Source organism: Drosophila biarmipes, chromosome 2L (assembly GCF_025231255.1).
Source record: "Drosophila biarmipes strain raj3 chromosome 2L, RU_DBia_V1.1, whole genome shotgun sequence".
NCBI classification, from domain to species: domain Eukaryota; kingdom Metazoa; phylum Arthropoda; class Insecta; order Diptera; family Drosophilidae; genus Drosophila; species Drosophila biarmipes.
The window spans coordinates 22,729,324-22,749,798 of record NC_066612.1 but is presented as its reverse complement, the minus strand read 5'-3'; the positions used below and the strand labels follow the sequence as shown (position 1 = coordinate 22,749,798).

Sequence of the window (20,475 nt, the reverse complement as noted above, 5' to 3'; positions counted from 1 at the left end):
ATGGGAAGTGGGCCAGACTCGGGGCAAGGGTTTTACGACCCCACTCGATGAGAAATACTCGTGCCAGTAGCCATTCGCCCATTCATGTACTCAACCCGCCCTTTCAGCTGCTGGCTTATTTATGACCTTTCCCATATTAACGCATTATGAAAAAGTCAAAAATTGGGGATGCCCGTTGCGTTCTGGTTCTCCTTAAAAAAAACAATTACTAAAATTATTAAATAATCAATATAATTCATCTCATGACTTATGATATGACTAACAATGGAATGTACTTCGTATTGTCCGCGACTGAAAGCTTCCAAAAGCTCATTTTGGAGCTTTTTAAAATATGAAATTGCTACTTGGATTTTGGTTTGGGGAAGTCACAAGCATCGGTGGTTCAGTGGTAGAATGCTCGCCTGCCACGCGGGCGGCCCGGGTTCGATTCCCGGCCGATGCAGCGATTTTTTTTCTTCTTCCGTTTTTTGGAATGCAAACTATTTACCGGTGTTTGTGTAAAATTTGTATAAATTTAGCGACTTCATTGCTAAAATAATAAACAAGTCAATAATTGTAATGGTGTTTCCCCATTGGTCATATGGCAATCTTATTGTTCATTGGCTTTAACTGACCATTCGACATTTTAAGCATTTGTCATAATGCTTAGATTGAGGTTATTGGTAACTTCTAATAGTTTAGTTAGCCGTTTTTCCTTGACAAAATAAGTTTCTGTTGGATACACTCAGAAAAAAACCCGTTCGCACCGGTTACGATTTAAATTTTTTCGATCTCAAAAGTGATGATGATCCTAAATAATATAGAAGACTTCGCGCTTTTAAGAATGTTTCGAGATGAACTATTCTCGTTTTCAACTTCGAATCGATTTCGAAATGAATCGCACTCGACTTCAACATGAAATCGTTTTCGCTCGCAAAATCCATTCTGAAATTAAAATGGTACATTTTTATTAAGGTAATTTATGTACATGGAGGGTGGTGTATTTCCTTGACGATTTCTGATCGGTGAGCAAGCCTCTTTGATATCATACGTTTACATTTGTATGATGATTTACATTAGCGATTTTGTTTTCTTACAAAAAACGTACTCGAATAAAAACATCATAGGGTCACGGAAAACTCCAAACCAAATTTCGTCATTCTTGACATTTACTAATTCCCCCGTATTTTGACAGACGTTTTTATAAAATAAACCAACTTACAAATGCTTGTCAATAATACAACTTTATTAAAGACAACACTAATGAAATCTATGAACCATCTGCACACTACAATTTACAAAAAAAGCATATTATAAAACGACTTGAATAAATGAGTTAAAAAACCGTCTGCAAACCGTGCAGCCAGACAGTGGTACCAATTTGCGCGAACTATAAAGTACCACATTTCGGAGTACTTATCGAAATGTTGTGTAATTATTTAAAGTAAGTTACTTGTAGTAAAAATAACCTGTTTCTGGTATAAATTTCATGTTTAAAAAGTTGTAGTTTTTGAGAAAATTTATCAAAACAAGCCACATTTGCAAAAAGTTTGCAGCAATATCGTGGAAAATGTCCTCTTTGTTCCGGATAAGAAGCCGGCTATGAAGAAAAATAAAACATGTATGAAAGAAAAACCAAAAAATCTTAAACATACATAGGTTAGCAGCACAAGCCGCCTTATTCTTGCGATTCAATCGCGAAAATATTCTTGTGACCAGTCAGATGAATCACATTTCTAAATGTATGTTTATCAAGACAAAAGTTGAATCGAAATATTAAAGTTACATCAATCTTAGTGTCAGGAAAATAAAACTTTGAATTATCTTTCGTTCCATCTATCGCTGCATCCTAGCCTCTTGAAGTTTTTGTCTTTGCAAGAACGAGTACTCTATTTTATTTAAACATGTATTATTTTTGTAATTTTGCATAAAAATCATAAATTGAGTTTAAAACTTGCACAAATGCACAAAATAAATCAAAATAAAATTTGATTATAATTTAATTTTCAATATTTAGTGTAAGTATCCATCCCTAATCATTTTTCATCAATTTTTTCGAAAAATCGCTTGAATTTGTGTGACAAATACGGTTTCAATAGCTATAATAGTAGTCATCACTATAATAATAGTCATAGTAATATTGTACCTTCAGAAGAGAACACTGAGAAAATAGACCTATTAGAGGAGTTCAAATAGCGCAAATGCTCAGTAAAGCTTATGCATTCAAAACGGAAAGTACAGACAGAGCCCACGACTCAGCGGTGAACTTCAAGATAGGCGTTTTATTTTAAAATAACATTTTAAATCATTTGTACATATTAAACAACGTTTTTTATGTAATCTATTTTTTGAAAACAGTTTCTGTTTAAAAATGTTATAAAAATTTAAATTCTCTTTCGCAGTTTCAATTCAAAGAAACCCTCGTGGTCGAACGAGCGGCTTAAATCACGCTTTTGTCAGCACAAAATACAAATTATATCATCTAAGCAGTGGTAGAATTTATAAAATCGTTAAATTTCCCCACTTATCTAGCTATCACTAACAACAAACGTGACACACTAATGTATTGCTAATTGAATTGCCAATACTAAATGTTCTGAAACCAAAAATTTCGTATTTAATATTTGCATTGACTTTATTCGTTACACAATGAAATTGACAATTACCATAAAACAACAAATGAAGGTTTAGTAGTATCGCATGTCGAAAAGTTATACACATGGCTCATATAAAACATTAACTATATATAGAGGCGATCTTAACTAGAGCTACCGATTACGGCCTAAATAAGATCTACTTAAAAACAACTAAAATACATTCAGTGGCATTCTAACTACAATTACTTGTCTCAATTACATTTATCAAACGTGTATTTATTAATTGCTCAGAGTCAGATCTAGGGATTACATCTACAGACACAGCACGAAGGAAACAGGAACCAATCCATAAAAATGCCTTTGCAATCGTTGTCAGGATCGTATGCGAGTAAGCGATGCCATTTGTACTTCTGTTCACACCCACATTCACCCTCGCATCGCGGCGTCTGGGTATTGCTAGAAATAATGATGGACTTTGTTAAAAATTTAAATTTAAAAACTATTTATTTTGAATAAAAGCTTGCTTTATTTTGCTTTAAATCACAGACTAAACTAACCTGCACACCTCCTGATGAATGGCCTGTTCAAAATGTTGTGTGTTTACAATGGCCCTGATCTTTCCCGCCGAATTAGATGCCCAATAGGGTGTGACAATTTCAATCTTTGACTCGCAGGCATCGAGTCTTCCAGTGCCAGAACTAGCATTCCCGTTTCCCGGTGGCCGGGAACTGGTGTTCCCATTGCCACTTCCTCCCGCAGATGCGCCCCTATTTCGATTTCCGCCGGCGGCAGCTTGACGTTTTTTCCGGAGTTGACCGAAATAGCTATCTCCGGCTTCCATGCTCTCTCCAGAGTTGGCAGCAAATGCTCCTGGGGGAATAAATATATCCGGCTCGTCTATGAAGCGACGCTTTCGCACCTGGGCTTGTTGTCTTCCAGCCCCTACACCAGGTCCCTCCATGTTCATTTCGAAGTCTCCATACATCCGCCGCATCAAAGCCTTGTTGTCGTCTATGAAACGTTCGATCTTATCACTAAAAGTTAAAGGATTTATTAAAGTTTTGAACGGATAACAACAAGGGAAAACTTAGTCTGGTGCCTAGACCATCAGATACCCTTAACTGAGCTAGGGGGAGTGCAGGGTAGATAGAGGTATGCTTCCTTTTACCTGTTACTTACTTCCCAACGAATGTTATATAACTATTCAGTCTACGAGTAACGGGTATAAGAATTCGACTTAAACCATGTGATTAACCAGTAAACTGATCTCAAAGACCAATAATAAATTGGGCGAGATAAACTTAAAAGTGGACTAATAAATTTCTCGAAGCTGCTTTTGAGCTCAAAACGATTCGGCTTGATGTTAATGAACTTTAAAATAAATAAAGTGCTTTTAAGCATAGTGATGAAATTCAAAGTAATTTTACGTTCTATGCTAATGAATACAGTTAACTATGGTCTTAGAACATTCGACCGGATTAAAGTGATTCAGATCAGCTGTTCGTCGAAGAAGTCAAGTAAGGGCAAACCACAGAAATGCAAACATCCTTGAGTTAATCTGGGGAATGTGGCGGCATCAAGGTTTTACGTCGGATCCAAGGGAAATACCATATCAACTTGGTTTTCCAAAAACCTAAATTTAGAGAACAATAGCTACTTACATGGGATAACTGTTGCCGGCCGTGGGACAGAACAGCTGATGATATCGTTTAATGCATGGCACTCCCTTGATGACATCGCCCCGCACATCCAATCCCAAAGCTACCGACAAAGCCGTCCACCAGATCTAAATTGGGCAGAGATAGTAGGTTCGAGCGATAAGTATTTAGCATTGGAGGAGGCAGTTGAGCTCCGGTACTGAGACTCAGATTGATTGGCGACCATAACAAATTATGGCCGGGGTGTGAAAATGACTCAAGTGAGTCATAAACATAAAAGTTCGTTTTATTTTCGACAAGAAGAGGGTTTTGTGAGGTGGGGAGTATAGGGTTGGATTTTGGGATTAAGCTTCTTCGAGTCGCCATGCGCCGATTTTCAATATCAATCTCTTTCTTCTTTCGTCGTCATCGACATCATCACACCTCTTAATGAAACGAACTCGCACGACCTTCGTGCGCAAAAAACAAAAAAAGGAAAATAAAACCGAAGTGAAACACAAAATCGTCAAAGTTATTTCCGCAAATGAGCAAACTTGATCGATATCGAGAGTACACTGGAGGAAACCATGAAAACTAGAATCGCTGGCATATTCAGATTATCAACAGAAAATAGGAGCACTTTTTAATTGCATTAAACCCATGCAAAGTAAAGATTAAGAAAATAAAAAAAGTGCACAATTTCATCGCGGCAAAATATAAGTTAATATCATATAAATCGCACTATAAACTATTGTTTTTAAGCGTTTTAAAATTAATTTTTCAAGTTTGATTGTCAAGTGTCTTTTTTGGACAGTGTTCCAGTAAAATTGCGCGCGTGCTCAGAGCCTCGTACCGCCCACTTTGTCTTCCTTGACGCCATACTCACCGGAATCTGTAGGAACGAGCCATTGTTCAGTTTGGGATAGGAGAAGAGCGGCACCACTGGAACCGTCCCATTCTTCAAGTAGATCGGACCCTGGATGGGCGTCACGGTAGGCATCTGATTGTTATTCGCTGCATCTGTGAACGGAATGTAAATGGATTCGCAAATTAAGTGGAAATGGATACTCGAGTGCTTCAAAAGGCTGCTGTTTCAGCGGTGATTCATGGCAGGGACGGACGAATTGTCGTATCCGTGGCCGTTGTCACTGCATTAATCAGCCAGGTTAAACCCAAGAAGAGCTGCCATTGCAACTGAAGTGCAATCGGTGTCTGCATACAAATCGCGCTGCAGGTGACACTTGCATGTATAACTTCATGTCTGCCTGGCGTTTGTAATGCCCAGATCCGGATCTGGGACGGACAGAAACTTTCCCTTTTATAGTCGTACTGCAGGATGCAAAACGAGTTGGAGAAGGCGAAAAAGGAGGACATACAGTGCAAAAATATATTTCCTAAACCATTGTTTGCTAAAATCTAAACCTAATATTGGGTGCAACAGGGCTGCAGTAGAACAACAAATCATCATTAATATGAAACCAATATTTCCCTAGAAAACTCCTGAAAACTAGCACTAGTGCTTCGCGCAGAACAGTAGTGTTAGGTTTTATAAGATTAACCAATCTTTTGTTTTTGATCATTATAGTTATGAAATTATATTTTTTAGCCATACATATGTTGTTTTAAGATGCGAAAAACTAATCAAAGCATTGTTAGGGTAGAATAGGGTTAGTATCACAAGCAAATGAAACTTGTAATTGGAAAAAAGGTTATAGAGTCATAGATTGTTTCAGATATCGAATCATGTCATTTTCAGCTAATGAGGAGTTCTTCTCCCACGTTGTGAAATATATTCTTTGTTTCTGTGCACTGATCTTCGGTCGAGATTGCTTCTTTCATGGTTTTTTTTTACCTGCACAAAGGTGAAAACCCAGTGTTGAGTACTTGAGTGCCGAAACAAAAAGCAACCCAAACTAGTCTCTGAGTCTGGGTCTTGCGTGCGCACGTCTTCATATGAGAGCTGGTTCATGAGCACGTCCCCTTGCCCCTCATTCGGAAGATTGAAACGCGACTTGCATAATAGCCCCGTAACCGAGTTGAGTACTTGAGGCCTGAGGACCGAAGTCTGGCAGGTTGCTGGCTGGCTAACGCCTCGGCAGAAACAAAGAGGCGCCACAAGCCAGGCCGAAAGTGAAACATCCGAAAAGTGAAGCGCCGCTGACAGTTTTCCAAGAGGACAACAAGGGCGGCGGACTCAGAGATACTCGAGCCGTTAGATATTCAGACGCAGATAGAGAAACACCCCGGCACAACATAAATCGTGATGCGTGCCAGCCTTTTAGTTGCTATAAAAGTCAAACACTGGCCATTACTGTCTTGAAAGTGACCTTGCCAATCGGTTTGTGGACCTTTGACCTTGTCGCCGCTCGTTGCTTGTGCGCTTGTTTACCCCACAGGTTTGTTATTTGTTATAGTTGCTGCGCGATCTTGTGCAGAAGCTGCTCTCAATTGGAAAGATACACAAAAACAAGTAGCAGGCGAAACCGCAGAGACTAACATTACTTTCAGCGCCCGTCTTCGGATGGTGTGCAGACGTGGGACTCCTCTCTGCTTATCTCGGATCTACATGCTCCAAATTCATACTACACATATTTTTTGACACAAAAGCAAACAAATTTAACCATCAACATTTGTTTTTATTTTTCTTTTGTTCCGATTGTCATCGCTTTAAACCAGGAAACGCTCGAAATGGAATGTAACTAGAGGATTTCTTTTGGTTTCTTCTTTCGGCTTCACTTAGATAAAATTAATTTAAATTACTTTTACGAGGGGTAGTTTAAATAAGTGATCCCCCTTACTTAAACGTATTTCTGTCAAAGATGTTGTATTTTAAATTAGCAAGCAGCTCTAAAACAGCATTATTTTTTGAAAATTATAAAATTCCTCATTTAATTTTAGAAGGGAATATTCAGTAAAATATGTATACATTTTAATGTGAATTCTTGCATTCCGGCAATGAAACCCCTTAAAAGTTTTTAATTTAGGACTTTAGCTGAGGGATTTATGAAATTTCGATACATTTATCAATTATTAATGTAAAAAATTAAAATCAATCTCAAATTTAATATTTGGAACACCATTTTTGGGACTCACTTTTCTCTTGTCCTCCTAAGTACTGCCCTTCATCCTCGCCGTCCTCCTCTTCATCCTCTTCGCCCTCTTCCACGTCGTAGTCGAGCACGGCATGCACCTGAGTTCTGGATCCTTGTCCCGCCTGAACCCTTGTGAAACCCGGCGCGCGTTCCGGGTAGTTTTCGGGCGGGGCAACTCCGTAGGTCTGGGCAGGCTGAGCCTCGGGTTTGGCCTGCCTAGACCTTAGGGGCGGTGGAGCGGGTGGTGGCTGCTGCTGCTGCGATGGCGGTGGTTGTTGCGGCTGGGACTGTGGCTGCTGCTGCTGGGGCGGAGCCTGTTGCGCCCGGCTGCCAAAGCTGGTAATACTAAAGCTGCCGCTGTTCTTGGAAAAGGTGGTACTGGCACTGCCATGGGCACTAAAAAATTGCTTTTGTTGCTGCTGCTGCGGCTGAGGTTGGGCTGGCTGTCCGGGATAACGGCTGTACGAACCCTCTGCCGGACCCCGGCCATGAGTCTGTGTCAGCTGGACGGAACTTTGGCCGGTGGTGCTGCTCGACCTTGAACTAGAACTGGAGCTTTGGAAGGACACGCTGTTCTCATTTTGATCTTGCTGCTGCTGCTGCTGATGTTGGTGCTGTTGCTGTTGCTGTTGCGTTTGCTGCACCTGCTGAATGTGGTAAACGGAGTTCCGGACAGCACTCGGGGCCGTAGGCGGCAAATAGGCGTTACTCTGCTTGCGGCGCCCAGCAGTACTTTGGTATTGGTAACCTCCCGACTGCGGGGGCCCATAGGGATTGTTCTTGAAGTACTCCGGGTCTGCGCCCTCCACCGGGTTCTGCTGCTGGTGGTCCGCCGGCGAGTAGAGCAGGTTATTTGTGTTGCTGGCCAGCTGGTAGATCGGATGCAGGGGGGCTAGGGTGACTCCCCACGGCTGACCCAGGGCACCGAAGGGCAGCGAGAAATTGGTCAGAGCCATGGGAGGTGCGATCTTGCTTGCGCTCTCAATTCGCAGACGAAAGACTTAGGCCACAAACTCGAACCGGCAGCGCATGCGACATCATCTAGAACAGATCAGGGCACGGAAATGGAAGGCGCGCGCTCTCAAAATTGATTTATGCGAAAATAACAAATCAGTCAGATCAACCCGCTTCCCACCCCTGGCCACGACGAGCACACACTGGCAACACAGAATATCAACACACACACGTCGATCGGCGGGCTATGTCGCTTTATATGTGTATATGGCGATATTGAGGTATGTGCAAACGATGTTGTTGTCATTAGATAACTTAAACGAACTTTTAGCTCCGGTCCCGGTCCGCGTGTGTGCTAAAAACCATTCACGACAAGCTGACAATCGAGACTGAGCCGTTCTCGCCGTGCGCCTTAAAAAAAACCTAATGGGTGGAAAATGTTTCAACTCTCGAAATCTCAAAATCCACGACTGAAACACTGCGCTCAGCTCCCTCAATCTCTGAATCTGGCTAAGAGCGGCAGCTCGGTGAACTGAGTTGTGCTTTTTTCTTTCGTTTTTCGGTTTCTGCTGAATGGCAAATCGAAAAGTAAAACAAAACCGGAAAAAATCGATATGGATTCAGTCGAACTGCGAATGCTCTTAGCGCTTTGCATAAAACCATAATTTTGGGAACCCCTTTGCCGGGCTGTGAAGCTAAAAGAAATTAAAAAACTCTTTTAGATAAGAAACTACTGTTTTCCTGGTCCTGAAAATGTCCTCGAAAACGTAGAATTAAAAACAATAGAAAAGAAGGAATACGCGAAATATTTTCAAATTGATAAGTACATCTATATACATATAACAATAATAAAAAATATATATTTTAATCAATATAATCTCTATTTTATATAGTGAACTTGAAGTTGTTTTCAGTTGCCGCTTGTATTCATGCAGGTCGTTTTATTATTTTGGTTTTGTAAATAGCAATTTTCATATACCTTTCGTATACCTTATCCGAGGGAATCTTCTTCACCAAGTGCCGACGGCATCCCTCAAAGTGGGATTAGGCTAATTTTGTTAGGAACCGAGCTGGCATTTGTGACCTAGGTCAATGGCTGGATGCGTCGATCGGCCGAGTCGTCAGCGGTTGATATACATTTTTAGTGGCGTTCGCCGAGGAACGCATATTAATCACAGTAACCAAGTCGAAATCGACGTCTGCGCTGTTTTATCTCACATCGAAGGCAATGAAAAGCAAAAGTATATTTAATGTGGGCTTTCAAAACTGGTTGTGAAGAGCATCGCGAGTCGAGTCATTACACACACGACTGCCAGGCTAAGAGAGTGGGTAATGGGAGCCCTCTACAGGGTTCTCCACCTCCGTCTAGGTATCCATACCTCTGCGGTTATCTCACACTCTCTTAGCCAGCTGAAACAGTGGCCAGTGGTTACAGGGCGGAGTCGGCGGGTTACAAGAGGGCGGGGGTCGTCTGAAGCATGTCGAGTGCATCGGGCGATGAGTAAATGGGTGATGGTGATGCTATGAATGAATGACTCGGTGTATATCAACTAATCGGTGGAGGCGTAACCTGCGTACGTCATAGACCTCGGCTCAATGCGTCCACTTTGCATATTAGCACCTCTCAAACTGGAGCTCCCGCCAGTCGAGAGCCGGAAACGGACGCTACTAATGGGCACAGAAGCCGCAGCGTGCTGTGATCTTATCTTTGGCATGATTATTTCTGGGAAAAACGCCCTTTAATGGTGTCTCCTGTTTGATGGATGATTCAGTTCCGAGTGGGAAATTTTTCTGATGGAGGATATGGATTTAGTGTCCGGCCTGTGGGTGATAGTTTTGCCCCGGTCCCCTTTTCAGGGTCGCTTGCAGTGACTTGCGCTACTTTTCCTTTTTCGCATTCTTACATGCAAATAAGTCACTAAAAGTGTAACACTTGGGTTTGGCCAGCAGCTGTCTGCTCAGACACTGAGAGAAAATACTGAAAGTAAACGTAATGTGTATTATGAACGGGCTACCTATTGGTTTGGAGGGTGAACTTATTGGTAACATTAAGTTTCTTTGAACATTTTGCACTGCATGTTTGAATTTCGCTCCCCTAAAACCGCGCTTGAAGGGTACATGTCCTAAAAAACCTTTGGGCAAGTATAAAATCAAAACGACAACTACTTTAACCCAAAGCAAACACAGTTGTAAAGCAACCCCTTTTTTGTAAAAGGGGTATTTATCATTTATAAATTCTGTAGCCAAAATCATCTAAAAATTATTTTTTTTTTATTTATAATGAATAAATCAGAAAAAATAGGCAAATCTAGTTTTTAAAATATTTAATTGAAAGGTCCTCTTAAATACATATTTTAATTTATTTAAATGACGAAATTGGGGGACCACCTGAAATCGTTCATTGTAAATATTAAAGAAATGTTAGGAAAGGGTTATTTTCGGAATGTAGTTTTGAGTGTAAACCGAGTCATAGCCATAACCATGGCCATGGCTAATAGCCAGGCCTTTGTTCTATGGAGGTTGCTGCTGACCAAGCCCAAGCCAATATTGCAAATTTTCATAAAAGCCAGGGATGGAAAGTTGACAACAAATAGAACAACATAAACTGTGCAGTATATAAATACAATTATTTTACAGACTTTAACTTATATTGGCAAGTCCTCATTTTTTGCATAAGAAATGTACTTCAAAATAAAATAATTATTTCGTTACACTCTTACATATTAGAAAGGCAGGCATATATGTTGTGATAAAAAGTACTTTGTTTTTGAATCTCTTGCTTTCTTCCGTTTCCCCAGAAGAGCAATTACCACTGTCTATAGATGTTTCCAAATGAGGAGACAATGATTCATCCGAGTCACTGTCACTTCCTGACCGTCCCTAGTCTTTCTGCTGCAAACCCAGATGCAATTGGAACCGAACAGATTTTATAAGGCCAGAACAAGTTTCGCATACATAGATCAGTTCAAACGAAAAAAACAACTTAAGCCTTAGCTATACTTTTTTGCCTTTCCCTTTTCATGCGACGGACATTGAAACTTCTTGGTCGGGTTTTGCTGTTAGCACATGGAGCAGAACGAATCCATGGTACGAATATCGGAGCCCAATCCACTTAAAGTTGGACGGCAGTCGAAATAAATCGAGATCTACAAGTGACATTCCTTCTAGCGCCTGGACCTGGATATGAAATTGCCCCGGGGTTTTTGTCGTCTGTCAAAGAGAAGTGAAACAGCGCCGGCACAACTGGTAGACCTTATCGAAAGGTGGCTCTCGAGCTGTGGCCTTAAGCCGTTAACAAATTTTAGCTGCCAATCCGCTGTGCAGCCACATTGAAAACAAACGCTACACACATCAAGTGTTTGTTGCTGCCTGCCATTGTTAAGGGGTTCTCTCTGGGTTTCTTACATTTTTTTGTCGGTCTTGGATGTCGAATCCTCATGTCAAAACGAATGACAATAATGTGGGGCCCAAGCAACCCATCGATGTTGATCGATTCGATCAGCATAAAACGCTTTAATTAGAACCAATTTAGAGCGTGGACCAATTTATCAGAAACATTTCGAAAAGTAGTTGGAAACCAGTCGAGAGCAACTTCAGCACTTCCGACGCGGGAGGTTAGGGAGGTGTTGCCGCATATTTCATTATAACTCAACATTAGCCGACAATATTATTGTTATGGCTTAAGCCCAGCTGAAGTGAACTGAAACGGCAAACTGAAATTGCCATTTACGCATTTGTTTTTCTTTGTCAATTGTTCCACTACCCGAGAGGTGTGGAACAGGTTCAAGTGCACATTTATAATTATTATGTAGACAGATATTTATATGTATCAATATGGAGCAGTCATTGCGAGAGTTGAGCCATGGGTTGATAAATGTACCGAAGAGAAATTTTTGTTTTCGGCGGGCAGGAACAGAATCGAAAAAACAATTTAAAAATAAGAATTTTTGGTTTGGATTTATAACCGATCAAATAAAAACACATTTAAACGAGGGAAGGAGTCGTCACGGTCGCGGTTGAAGAATTTGAAAATGTTTGGGTATAAAATATTGTGACGAAAAATGCTTCGGCAAAGTATTTATGTTTTAAGCATATAAAGGCAAACTCTATTTCCGCATGCCGACTATAGTACATAAATACATTATATGTTCTAAAAAACATTTTACGAGCTCTTATAACTGATAATATAGCCATGGAAAGACGAAAGTATATTAAACAATCCTAAAACACTTCCTTTATCATATGTTTAAAAATGGTCTGGGAAATAGTCAAAGTAACATTTGGCACCTGGTACCACTTTCAAGTATTCTACGAAAACAATAAATTCTTGTAGCAGCCCTCTTGTACTTTTGGTAACATTTCACAACTTTACATTCAAGTGGGAAACCAGTTAATTAATTTGGTTCAATTCTTGGCATCTAAATTGAAGTCAAGACAGCCGCCAAAAAAAGTTTTCTTTATATAACAATTCATTAATTACCTTTCGATTTCTGGTTTTTACCTTGGGCGAAGTCATGAACCCGACACTTATTACCATTAGCCCAGCCGTTGCGGATCTGGGATTACAATACTCGAGTGCTCGGATCGTTCAAGGAAATAGTTTATTGCCAGCATAGCTGATGCAACTACAAGTTGTCTTCCGAATTTCAGTATCTATCGTATTTTGCTTTTGATGGCACCCCAGGAGCTTGGCCACTTGCTGATAAGTTCTGGTTGTGACTACTGCTGTGACTTGTTCCACTGGTGCTACTTCCACAAGGCGACGCTAGGGTGTAAACCTCATAGTCGTTGATTGAAAAGTTGTAGTCTCCAAAGAGCGTCAAGTGGGCAGCGTTGGCTCCGTCGTAGGAATGCGGAAGGTTTGAATACGAGTCCATGTTGGTATTACAGTTGCTGGAAATAAGGAGGTCCGCTCCAGCTCCAAAAATGGGACCGCAACTAGGGAAATGTAAATAAAATGAATTAAGTTAGAATAACATCAATATTTGCCGAAATTTTACTACGATATAATATAATTTTTCACTATCTTCCAAATTAGACAAATGCCAAATGGCCAGTAAAGCAGGCAACACTTTTACCACTTTGTACTTACTCAGGGTGATAGCAGATAGCATACGGTTTTTTTAAAATGTCGAACCTAGCCGGCTGTTCGCCATTCGCAGGATTTAGAGCAAAAAGAAACGCCCGCTCGGATTGGACATAACCACCTTTTCGACTCGTTTTAGCCCAGGCCACGTCTGTATAGCCACCACTGATCTCTCCATGCGATCCCAAGCAAATAACCATGCAGGGGGCCACTCCGTCACAATGACGATGAAAGGCACCAGAATCAAATCCGTGAGTTGATGCTCGGAAAACCAATCTCCAGGGTTGCTTGGGTACGCCACACCAATTATTCAGTACTGTCTGTAGTGATAGATTGTCATTCCTCAGAATTTGGGATCCAGGAAACATGTTGACTGCTACAGCTAAGCGGGGCTGAAATCTTTTATCATTATCCACAATTTTATTGGCATGCAAAGCGGCATAGCGATAGCGTTCTAAAGATAGTTCCATGGGCACAGCTCCTGTGGGTTCCACTTCCTCCGCAAAAACTTGGCTATCGATGAGAAGCAGACGTACGTGACCCATTACACCACTTAAATGCTGGCAGACCCGAGCACGCTCCTCCTCAGTCCAATGGGCAGTTGGTTGGGTTACTCCGGCCTGGTACTTGGCCCAGGACAAAACGCAGCGCCACACTTCCTCCTCCTCCAAGCAAAACTGTTGGACAAAACAGAATATGCGATTAATTTAGGGGTGTGTCTTTTAGCCTCTTTAAACTCATTCAAGGGGCATATCAGATTATTAATGTCTATCCCCGTGCTGTCATAGCAACGATCAAAAAATGAATCAGAAAATATTTGTAATAAAATTATAGCTTCATTGTTTTTGCTTATATGCTATTTTACAGCATTAAAAAGTAAAAAACATTATTTCGTGCCATTTTTAAATATTTAATGTTGCAGAAAATAGCCAAAGACACAGTTCTGGGACCTGGTATCTCGATTAAGTTTTCTCCTAACTATCAACTCATCAAATCAAATTATTTTTTTTGGCGAATTCCCCATACTTTAATTTTTTTCAAATTTAATTGAGAATCATTACCTTTCTATAGATAGTACAGCATTTATTTTTTTAGCTAACCCCAAGAACGAGCCCACTTTAAAAGTAATTTGGCGAAAAAATGTAACTTTATGGTTTTCTTACGTAGTCGGATGAAATGATCTTTATAATGGCCTCCTTGGTTAAAGTGAGGAAAGCATTAGTCTTGACACACTCGTTAGCATTTTCGCCTATAAAGATAATGCAGCGTTCCATGAATGAGGCAGCACATTTTGCACCTGGAAATAAAAGGGAGTCTGTTACTACTTTTTTAAAGTCTATTCATTAAATTATTGTACCTGGCTTGAGATCATACCTGAAATCAGCTCAACTTAACTTTAATCTCCTCCTCACCCAATAAGAACTCAAAGCATGTTTATAGAAAGTTATCTTTTATTTGAACATTCGTCTTCGGGCTTCGGCTTCACATTTGTTTAACTTATGTTTAGGACGTGCTGCTGTCGCAGGTGGAGTTCGCGGGATTCGCAGGATAGCAGCGCTATCCCTAGTCCTTCGTCGGACTGACGTTCTGTATGAGCGTGATGTTATCGCCCTTGAGCATGATCCTTCCGAGGTTCCTGCGCTGACGGGTCTTCACATAGACCTCCTCGGCATCGTCCAGCACCAGATTCATGTACTCGTCGAATCCCACGATGTGGCCCTCGATGCGCAGCGATATGTTTTCGTATAGCCAGACTTGCACGCGGGATCGGTTCTGCAGGTATCGGAAGATCAGGTTGATGGGCTGCACCATCACCTTCTGCACCTTGGGATTTCCTTTGAACGACATTTTCACTGGTTTTCGGCGGCTTTAATTCAGTTTAACCAATTTTCGCTTCTTTTTGCCGGCGTCTTTTTTTGCCCAGGGCAGTGTGACCGCACGTTCATTGAAAAGTTATCCGTCAGTCTCGAAAATAAATACCCCTAATACCATATTCATCAGTGGTATTTATCATTAAGGGTATTATTGAAACTGTGGAATTGATCAACGGTAAGTGTCGCAGACTTAACACGACTCGTAGCGATATACATAAAAAGTATATATTTTGAGTCGCATGAAATAGCTTCTTTATTTTGAATTGGGCCGCCGATTCGGAAATTATCGAAAACTTGCTTGATATCGATATCTGATACCGTGTACAAAAAATATCGACCAAGTACCGATGTTATTTTACATCACTGTTTTGTGGTTGCTGGTCTTGCCAAATTTCCTAACCGAGATAAACTTAATTTTACACAGAACCAAACCAATGGCCATGGCGAATGTGGATAAGGGCGAGCTTATGGATCAGGTGAAGCAACAGATTGCTGTGGCCAATGCCCAAGAACTGCTCACGCAAATGACGCAAAAGTGCTTCAAAAAGTGTGTCAATAAACCGGGAACCTCTCTCGACTCCTCAGAACAGGTAAGGGCCAGATCGCTTGCGCTATTGCATCTACCTAATCAACTCGTTCAATTTCCTACACAGAAATGCATTTCCATGTGCATGGACCGGTTTATGGACTCGTGGAACCTCATCTCTAGGACGTACGGTCAAAGATTACAACGCGAGCAATCCAATTTCTAGGGACACATGGCTTCTGCATTTCGGGGCAGATCGGGACTAAATACATCTGCCTGCTATTGATTAGTTGTAATATTTACAGTTTAATATGCAATAAAAACATGTGTTACGTGACTCTTGGGATGTGAAGAGTTTTTGAGAATATCAACCTATCGATTTATATTTAAAAAATAAATACTGAGCGTGACTCCGTGACTCTGATAACACAGCGTGCATGTGTTTGCCTATCGACTTGTAGCGCGACTGCGCTTAGCAGCTCTTTATTGAGTGCCGTTAGGCTGTTAGCCACGCCTTACATTGTATGTCAAATGTAGAGAGTGCTTTGGCGCCAATTAGGAATTTACATGTTCAGTACTCTAAGCAAAAAGAGGAATACGAAGCCACATTTCTGGGCTTGCGCAGCGACCTACCTGCTTTCTCGTGTATGTCCATTACGGCGGTTAAAAATGTGCAGGCATTATCAACGGACAAAGTGGATACAACGTGCTCCTCGCAGGCCGTGCGCAGCTCAACCACACCCATGTCCTGGGCCATCATCATCATTTGGAATACTTGCGAGTCCTGCAGAACCAACTTGAAAGAAGAAGTGCAAAAACGTGAAGTGTGAAACGGTTGTTTTGCGGTTGCTGTTTTAGTCACGGCTACTGGCCGTTACCCTACCTTGGCCGTGTAGACGTACAAGATAAACTGTCTGAACAGTTCCGGGTTTACGTGGGGCAGGCGTATCGTAGTTGGAGTGGAAGCTCCTGCGGGGGAAACGGTGCACCCCGGAATTCGGCACACTTCGCCCCTCTTCGCAGTCTTGAAACTCTTGCAGCTGAAATCAAATTGAGTGAATGAAAAGCCGGCTTTAATTGAGTGGCCAACTGGAATGCGCGAGATGCCTGCACGCGACATTGTGAGGTCCCGAAAAGGAAGTCGAATGGTTAATGGCTATCACCTTCCACAGCGAAAAATAATATTCACCAATTGTAAGTTGAAGTCGTATTTTTAAGCGAAAACTTACCGCGCCATCAGCATTAATCTGTGGGCGTAGATGCGCTCATCTCTCCCGCAGACAAACACCACGTCCGCACTGTCCTGATCCTCCGAAAGGCGCTGAAGATCTTCGATTAACTGGGGCAGACTCATGATGTCGCTGCAACTGCGGTGTTGAATTCGAAATATTGAACTTATTCGAGCTGCGGTGCACGTGCTGCCATGCCCCCCTTCAAACACTTATTCTGGTCCTGCTGGTTTGTTTATGTTTTTCTTTCCTGGTCCTACTCCCAAACTCTCTTAGTACCGCTCTCTGGGTGTGTGGGTTCTGGACTTGTGGGAGCGCAGAAACCGGTTCCCGACTGAAAATTCTTGGCTAGCACCAAGCCACATCGACTTGACCGTCGAATTACTCTGGGAAAACTAACGCAACCGGATGAAACGCTTTTTATTCTCTAAGCTTGGCTTGGATAGTGCCCAATTTAGTGGTCAACTTGCACAAAGCACTTTGGACCTTTATGCACAGAATCTGCGTTCTCTCCGCTTCCGTCCTCTCACGATCGCGATTTGGCAAAGACTGAAGAAGAGACTGCGGCAGGTCGCTCTTTTGGTTCGTTCTCAATTCTTCTTCCAAGCCAGGCAGGTACGAGGTTATCTTTTCTCTCTTCTCGGGGATTTCCAACTCTTAGGATGCTATGCATCCATACGTACATACATGCATGCGGAAATGTTAATAAATCGTATTCGCTGTAAAGGTGCTGGGATCGAAAGTCGTATTTGTTCCCCCGCGCAGAAACACATGCTTAACAAAGAAACATTGGGTAATACAGCTAGGCATCGGACTCACCATTGTTTTGGACGGAGAGCGAACAATTCTGTAAGATGGCGTCCAAACGTGTTAACTGAAAAACAGTTTTGACATGTTTCAGCATATCTTCGACCTTCAACCCTAGCAAAGTCAAGCATTTTAAAGTGTTCAAATCGGACCATTCAGTGAGAGTTATGAGTTGTAACGCAGTAGGGGCTCGGTGGCGTGGAGTGCAATGCCGGAAAAGCCTAATAGCTGTGCTTTGTCTCCATTCAGCGGAGTTACTAATGGCGAAGACGGTCGACGGCGTTAATGTTAGGAACAACATTTTGTAGCCGTTATTCTACACCCACGAAGTCGTATCAATATGACCCTGTTACGCGTCAATGTGACCCTATTGAGTGTCAAAAGATCTCTGATGCGGAGGGAATGAATTTGCCACTTGGAAAACGTTTTTTAAGGAAATACTTTTTTGCCACAACAAAGAAAAGAATGTATGCGAGGCTCAGAGACTGAGGGTTAGTGCTTCGAGTTTTCCCATGACAAATTTATGTTTATTTTTTGCAGTCTGAAAGCATTCAAACTTTGTTGTTACAATTGATAAGGTAGTTTTAGATATTCTACTTGAACCTCGGACCTTTCGCATCAGAGGCAGAACCTTACCAGTTGGTTGTCGCACAACGTCTTTGTTGAATTGACACAATTTAGAGTCAAATAGGAAAACACATTTTTTTGAGTATGTACCTATGTTTGTGACTATAAAAGCTGAAAGGATGGGATTTGGCGTGCAGATTCCTGAGGTTCTCGAGTTTATTCCAGCAGGTGGCCCACGAACGCCCATACGCAGACGCTGAAACCTGTCTAACGCCCACCATTTTAAAAATTTTGTTAAAGTGTGGAAAAAACTTTGTTTTAATCATTAACATCTATCTTCAGGCTTCCGTTTTCTTTTCCAATTTTATAGTTTTTTAAGATGTACTCCGTGGATCAACGACGCGTCCCCGGAAGTAAACGGTATTCTTACCGCGAATTAAAAAGACAAACGGCCTATCGGCTCTAAAAGAATATACCGACCCCGGATAGTCTGGGGGAACAAAACAATAAAACAGCATTTGCAAAAGTAAGCTTGTAGTACCTGATAAACCCTGCGCAGTCCCTGCGAGTGCTGCTCCAGCCGAGGCTCCCTCCTCGTTGATCTCTATGAAGCCTTTGTGCACGACTTGGCTAACTCTGGTACCAGTCTCCGTCAGCAGGCCGCTGAGGTCCGAGGAGTTGGTAAAGAGATCGATTATTCCCATCTGTAAATTAAACACATAACAAATGTTAGGGAAAAGCCGATCGCACATACCTTTTTAAGAGTATCGACGAGTTCTGTGCGAAATTCGATTTTAAATTTGGGCAGTTGCAAATGCACTTGCACTTCACTTAGGGTCTCGGAAAACCTTTCGATTGTTTTTTCTGCCCTTCTGAGACACCCATTACTTTTGGGTAGAACGACTATCATGGAAAGGTTGGAGTAGGCGAAAGGCAGCTCAATGATTTTGTCATGGTCCGAAGTTCGCATCTTAAATCTACCCACACAAGACATCATGTGCACCAACCCTTTCTGGGCAGCAGATACATGGAATGTCGTGAGTTTGGTGCTCCTTTTTTCAAACCTAGTCTTCCAGTAGCCCTTGATGAAAGCGGCGTTCACAAGGATCGCACTTTCTCCGGATCTCAAGTCGCCGGGTGTGATTGTACCTTTTACGCTATCGAGGGTCTGATCAAGCACCCAATCGCTGATGGTCCATGCTGCCTTCGATCGATCGGTCAGATCGATCGCCTCTACCTCCGCTCTGAACGACTTCTTCAGAAGCTTATTGAAGTTTCTATTAATTCCATAGGAATCGTTGACGAACAGACGATTCGCAATGTGGAGCATGGCCACCTTCTTTCGCTTTTCGAGGTTAGTCAAAAGCTTGTCGTATATTTTGGCTACTTCGTTCTTGTTTTCTGGAAGGACCAGTGCTCTCCTTAGCTCATCCTTTGTGTTTCCCTCCGCCCCCATGAGGAGCATGCTCATACCAACTTCGACGCATAGTGTCGAGACAATGAAGTTAGTACTTTTCTGATCCTGTACCCAATTTCGGAAGAGATGCTCGGTGAACTGACCTACAACTGACGTGGCCAATAGGACCAAACCTTCAAACGGGAAATAGAGTTTAAATGGTAAGCAGAAAAGTATTTACTCGAATTCTTACTTACAAAGATACTTCATTGTTCTCCTCCCAACTGCTCTCAACTGCGAGTAATTCAAAAATCTGCAATTATATATTCGCGAAAGATGGCAATTTGTCATGGAGTATCAACTTCACGGAGTCCATTATCAGCAGCCTAAAGCTGTATCCAAAGGTAAACGAGCTAAAAACAGAACAATCAATGCACTTCTGTAGTCAATTACAGTAAGACAAAAGGCTGAAGGAGACCTATGCAATTACTAATTAATAAATAAATAATTAAGGACATTGGTATTGGCTTTCAAAAAGTTACGTTACCATTATTATCAACTATCAAATACCACTAACGCAGCTAAGGAGAGTGCAAGGAAGATATAGGTTCACCAAGATTGCACACTTTATTTGCTAAAATTGAAAAATCTTTTCGGCCCGTAGATGGACAGTAGAAACTTTTTCTGATTGCTGTATCAGCCTATGATAACTACGATATTATAGTTGCGTT

General features: G+C 41.6%; 5 protein-coding genes and 1 non-coding gene across 9 annotated transcripts; 2 read left to right on the top strand and 4 right to left on the bottom strand.

Moving 5' to 3' along the window:
* Nucleotides 1–371: 371 nt before the first annotated feature.
* On the top strand, nucleotides 372–442 carry Trnag-gcc (transfer RNA glycine (anticodon GCC)). The gene has a single exon. It is a non-coding gene; the product is annotated as a tRNA-Gly (tRNA).
* Nucleotides 443–2,595: 2,153 nt separating this feature from the next.
* LOC108036766 (protein spaetzle 3) lies at nucleotides 2,596–9,058 on the bottom strand. 2 transcript variants are annotated; one of them, XM_050885706.1, is made up of 5 exons: nucleotides 7,307–9,058; nucleotides 5,100–5,233; nucleotides 4,238–4,362; nucleotides 3,134–3,610; nucleotides 2,596–3,049 (listed from the first exon to the last, which is right to left on the bottom strand). In XM_050885706.1, the coding sequence occupies exons 1-5, from the start codon at nucleotides 8,259–8,261 to the stop codon at nucleotides 2,809–2,811; spliced, it is 1,932 nt and encodes a 643-aa protein (XP_050741663.1). In that variant the 5' UTR covers nucleotides 8,262–9,058; the 3' UTR covers nucleotides 2,596–2,808. The 2 variants fall into 2 exon arrangements, with proteins under 2 accessions (XP_050741663.1, XP_016968595.1); XM_017113106.2 differs by having other exon boundaries at nucleotides 2,596–3,032; nucleotides 7,307–9,036.
* Nucleotides 9,059–12,838: 3,780 nt separating this feature from the next.
* Nucleotides 12,839–17,531, bottom strand: LOC108036767 (uncharacterized). 2 transcript variants are annotated; one of them, XM_044094570.2, is made up of 6 exons: nucleotides 16,975–17,531; nucleotides 16,629–16,785; nucleotides 16,379–16,541; nucleotides 14,509–14,660; nucleotides 13,352–14,022; nucleotides 12,839–13,197 (listed from the first exon to the last, which is right to left on the bottom strand). In XM_044094570.2, the coding sequence occupies exons 1-6, from the start codon at nucleotides 17,097–17,099 to the stop codon at nucleotides 12,906–12,908; spliced, it is 1,560 nt and encodes a 519-aa protein (XP_043950505.1). In that variant the 5' UTR covers nucleotides 17,100–17,531; the 3' UTR covers nucleotides 12,839–12,905. The 2 variants fall into 2 exon arrangements, with proteins under 2 accessions (XP_043950505.1, XP_016968596.1); XM_017113107.3 differs by having other exon boundaries at nucleotides 14,509–14,642.
* On the bottom strand, nucleotides 14,779–15,295 carry LOC108036769 (probable small nuclear ribonucleoprotein E). The gene has a single exon (XM_017113109.3). It carries the CDS (start codon nucleotides 15,191–15,193, stop codon nucleotides 14,909–14,911), a length of 285 nt encoding a protein of 94 aa, XP_016968598.1. The 5' UTR covers nucleotides 15,194–15,295; the 3' UTR covers nucleotides 14,779–14,908.
* On the top strand, nucleotides 15,573–16,082 carry LOC108036768 (mitochondrial import inner membrane translocase subunit Tim13). The gene is made up of 2 exons (XM_017113108.3): nucleotides 15,573–15,809; nucleotides 15,873–16,082. The coding sequence occupies exons 1-2, from the start codon at nucleotides 15,654–15,656 to the stop codon at nucleotides 15,969–15,971; spliced, it is 255 nt and encodes an 84-aa protein (XP_016968597.2). The 5' UTR covers nucleotides 15,573–15,653; the 3' UTR covers nucleotides 15,972–16,082.
* Nucleotides 17,532–18,643: 1,112 nt separating the features above from the next.
* LOC108036709 (serine protease inhibitor 42Dd-like) lies at nucleotides 18,644–20,077 on the bottom strand. 2 transcript variants are annotated; one of them, XM_017113007.3, is made up of 4 exons: nucleotides 20,002–20,077; nucleotides 19,103–19,938; nucleotides 18,890–19,052; nucleotides 18,644–18,838 (listed from the first exon to the last, which is right to left on the bottom strand). In XM_017113007.3, exons 1-4 carry the CDS (start codon nucleotides 20,012–20,014, stop codon nucleotides 18,723–18,725), a joined length of 1,128 nt encoding a protein of 375 aa, XP_016968496.1. In that variant the 5' UTR covers nucleotides 20,015–20,077; the 3' UTR covers nucleotides 18,644–18,722. The 2 variants fall into 2 exon arrangements, with proteins under 2 accessions (XP_016968496.1, XP_016968497.1); XM_017113008.2 differs by having other exon boundaries at nucleotides 18,658–18,810.
* Nucleotides 20,078–20,475: the final 398 nt, after the last annotated feature.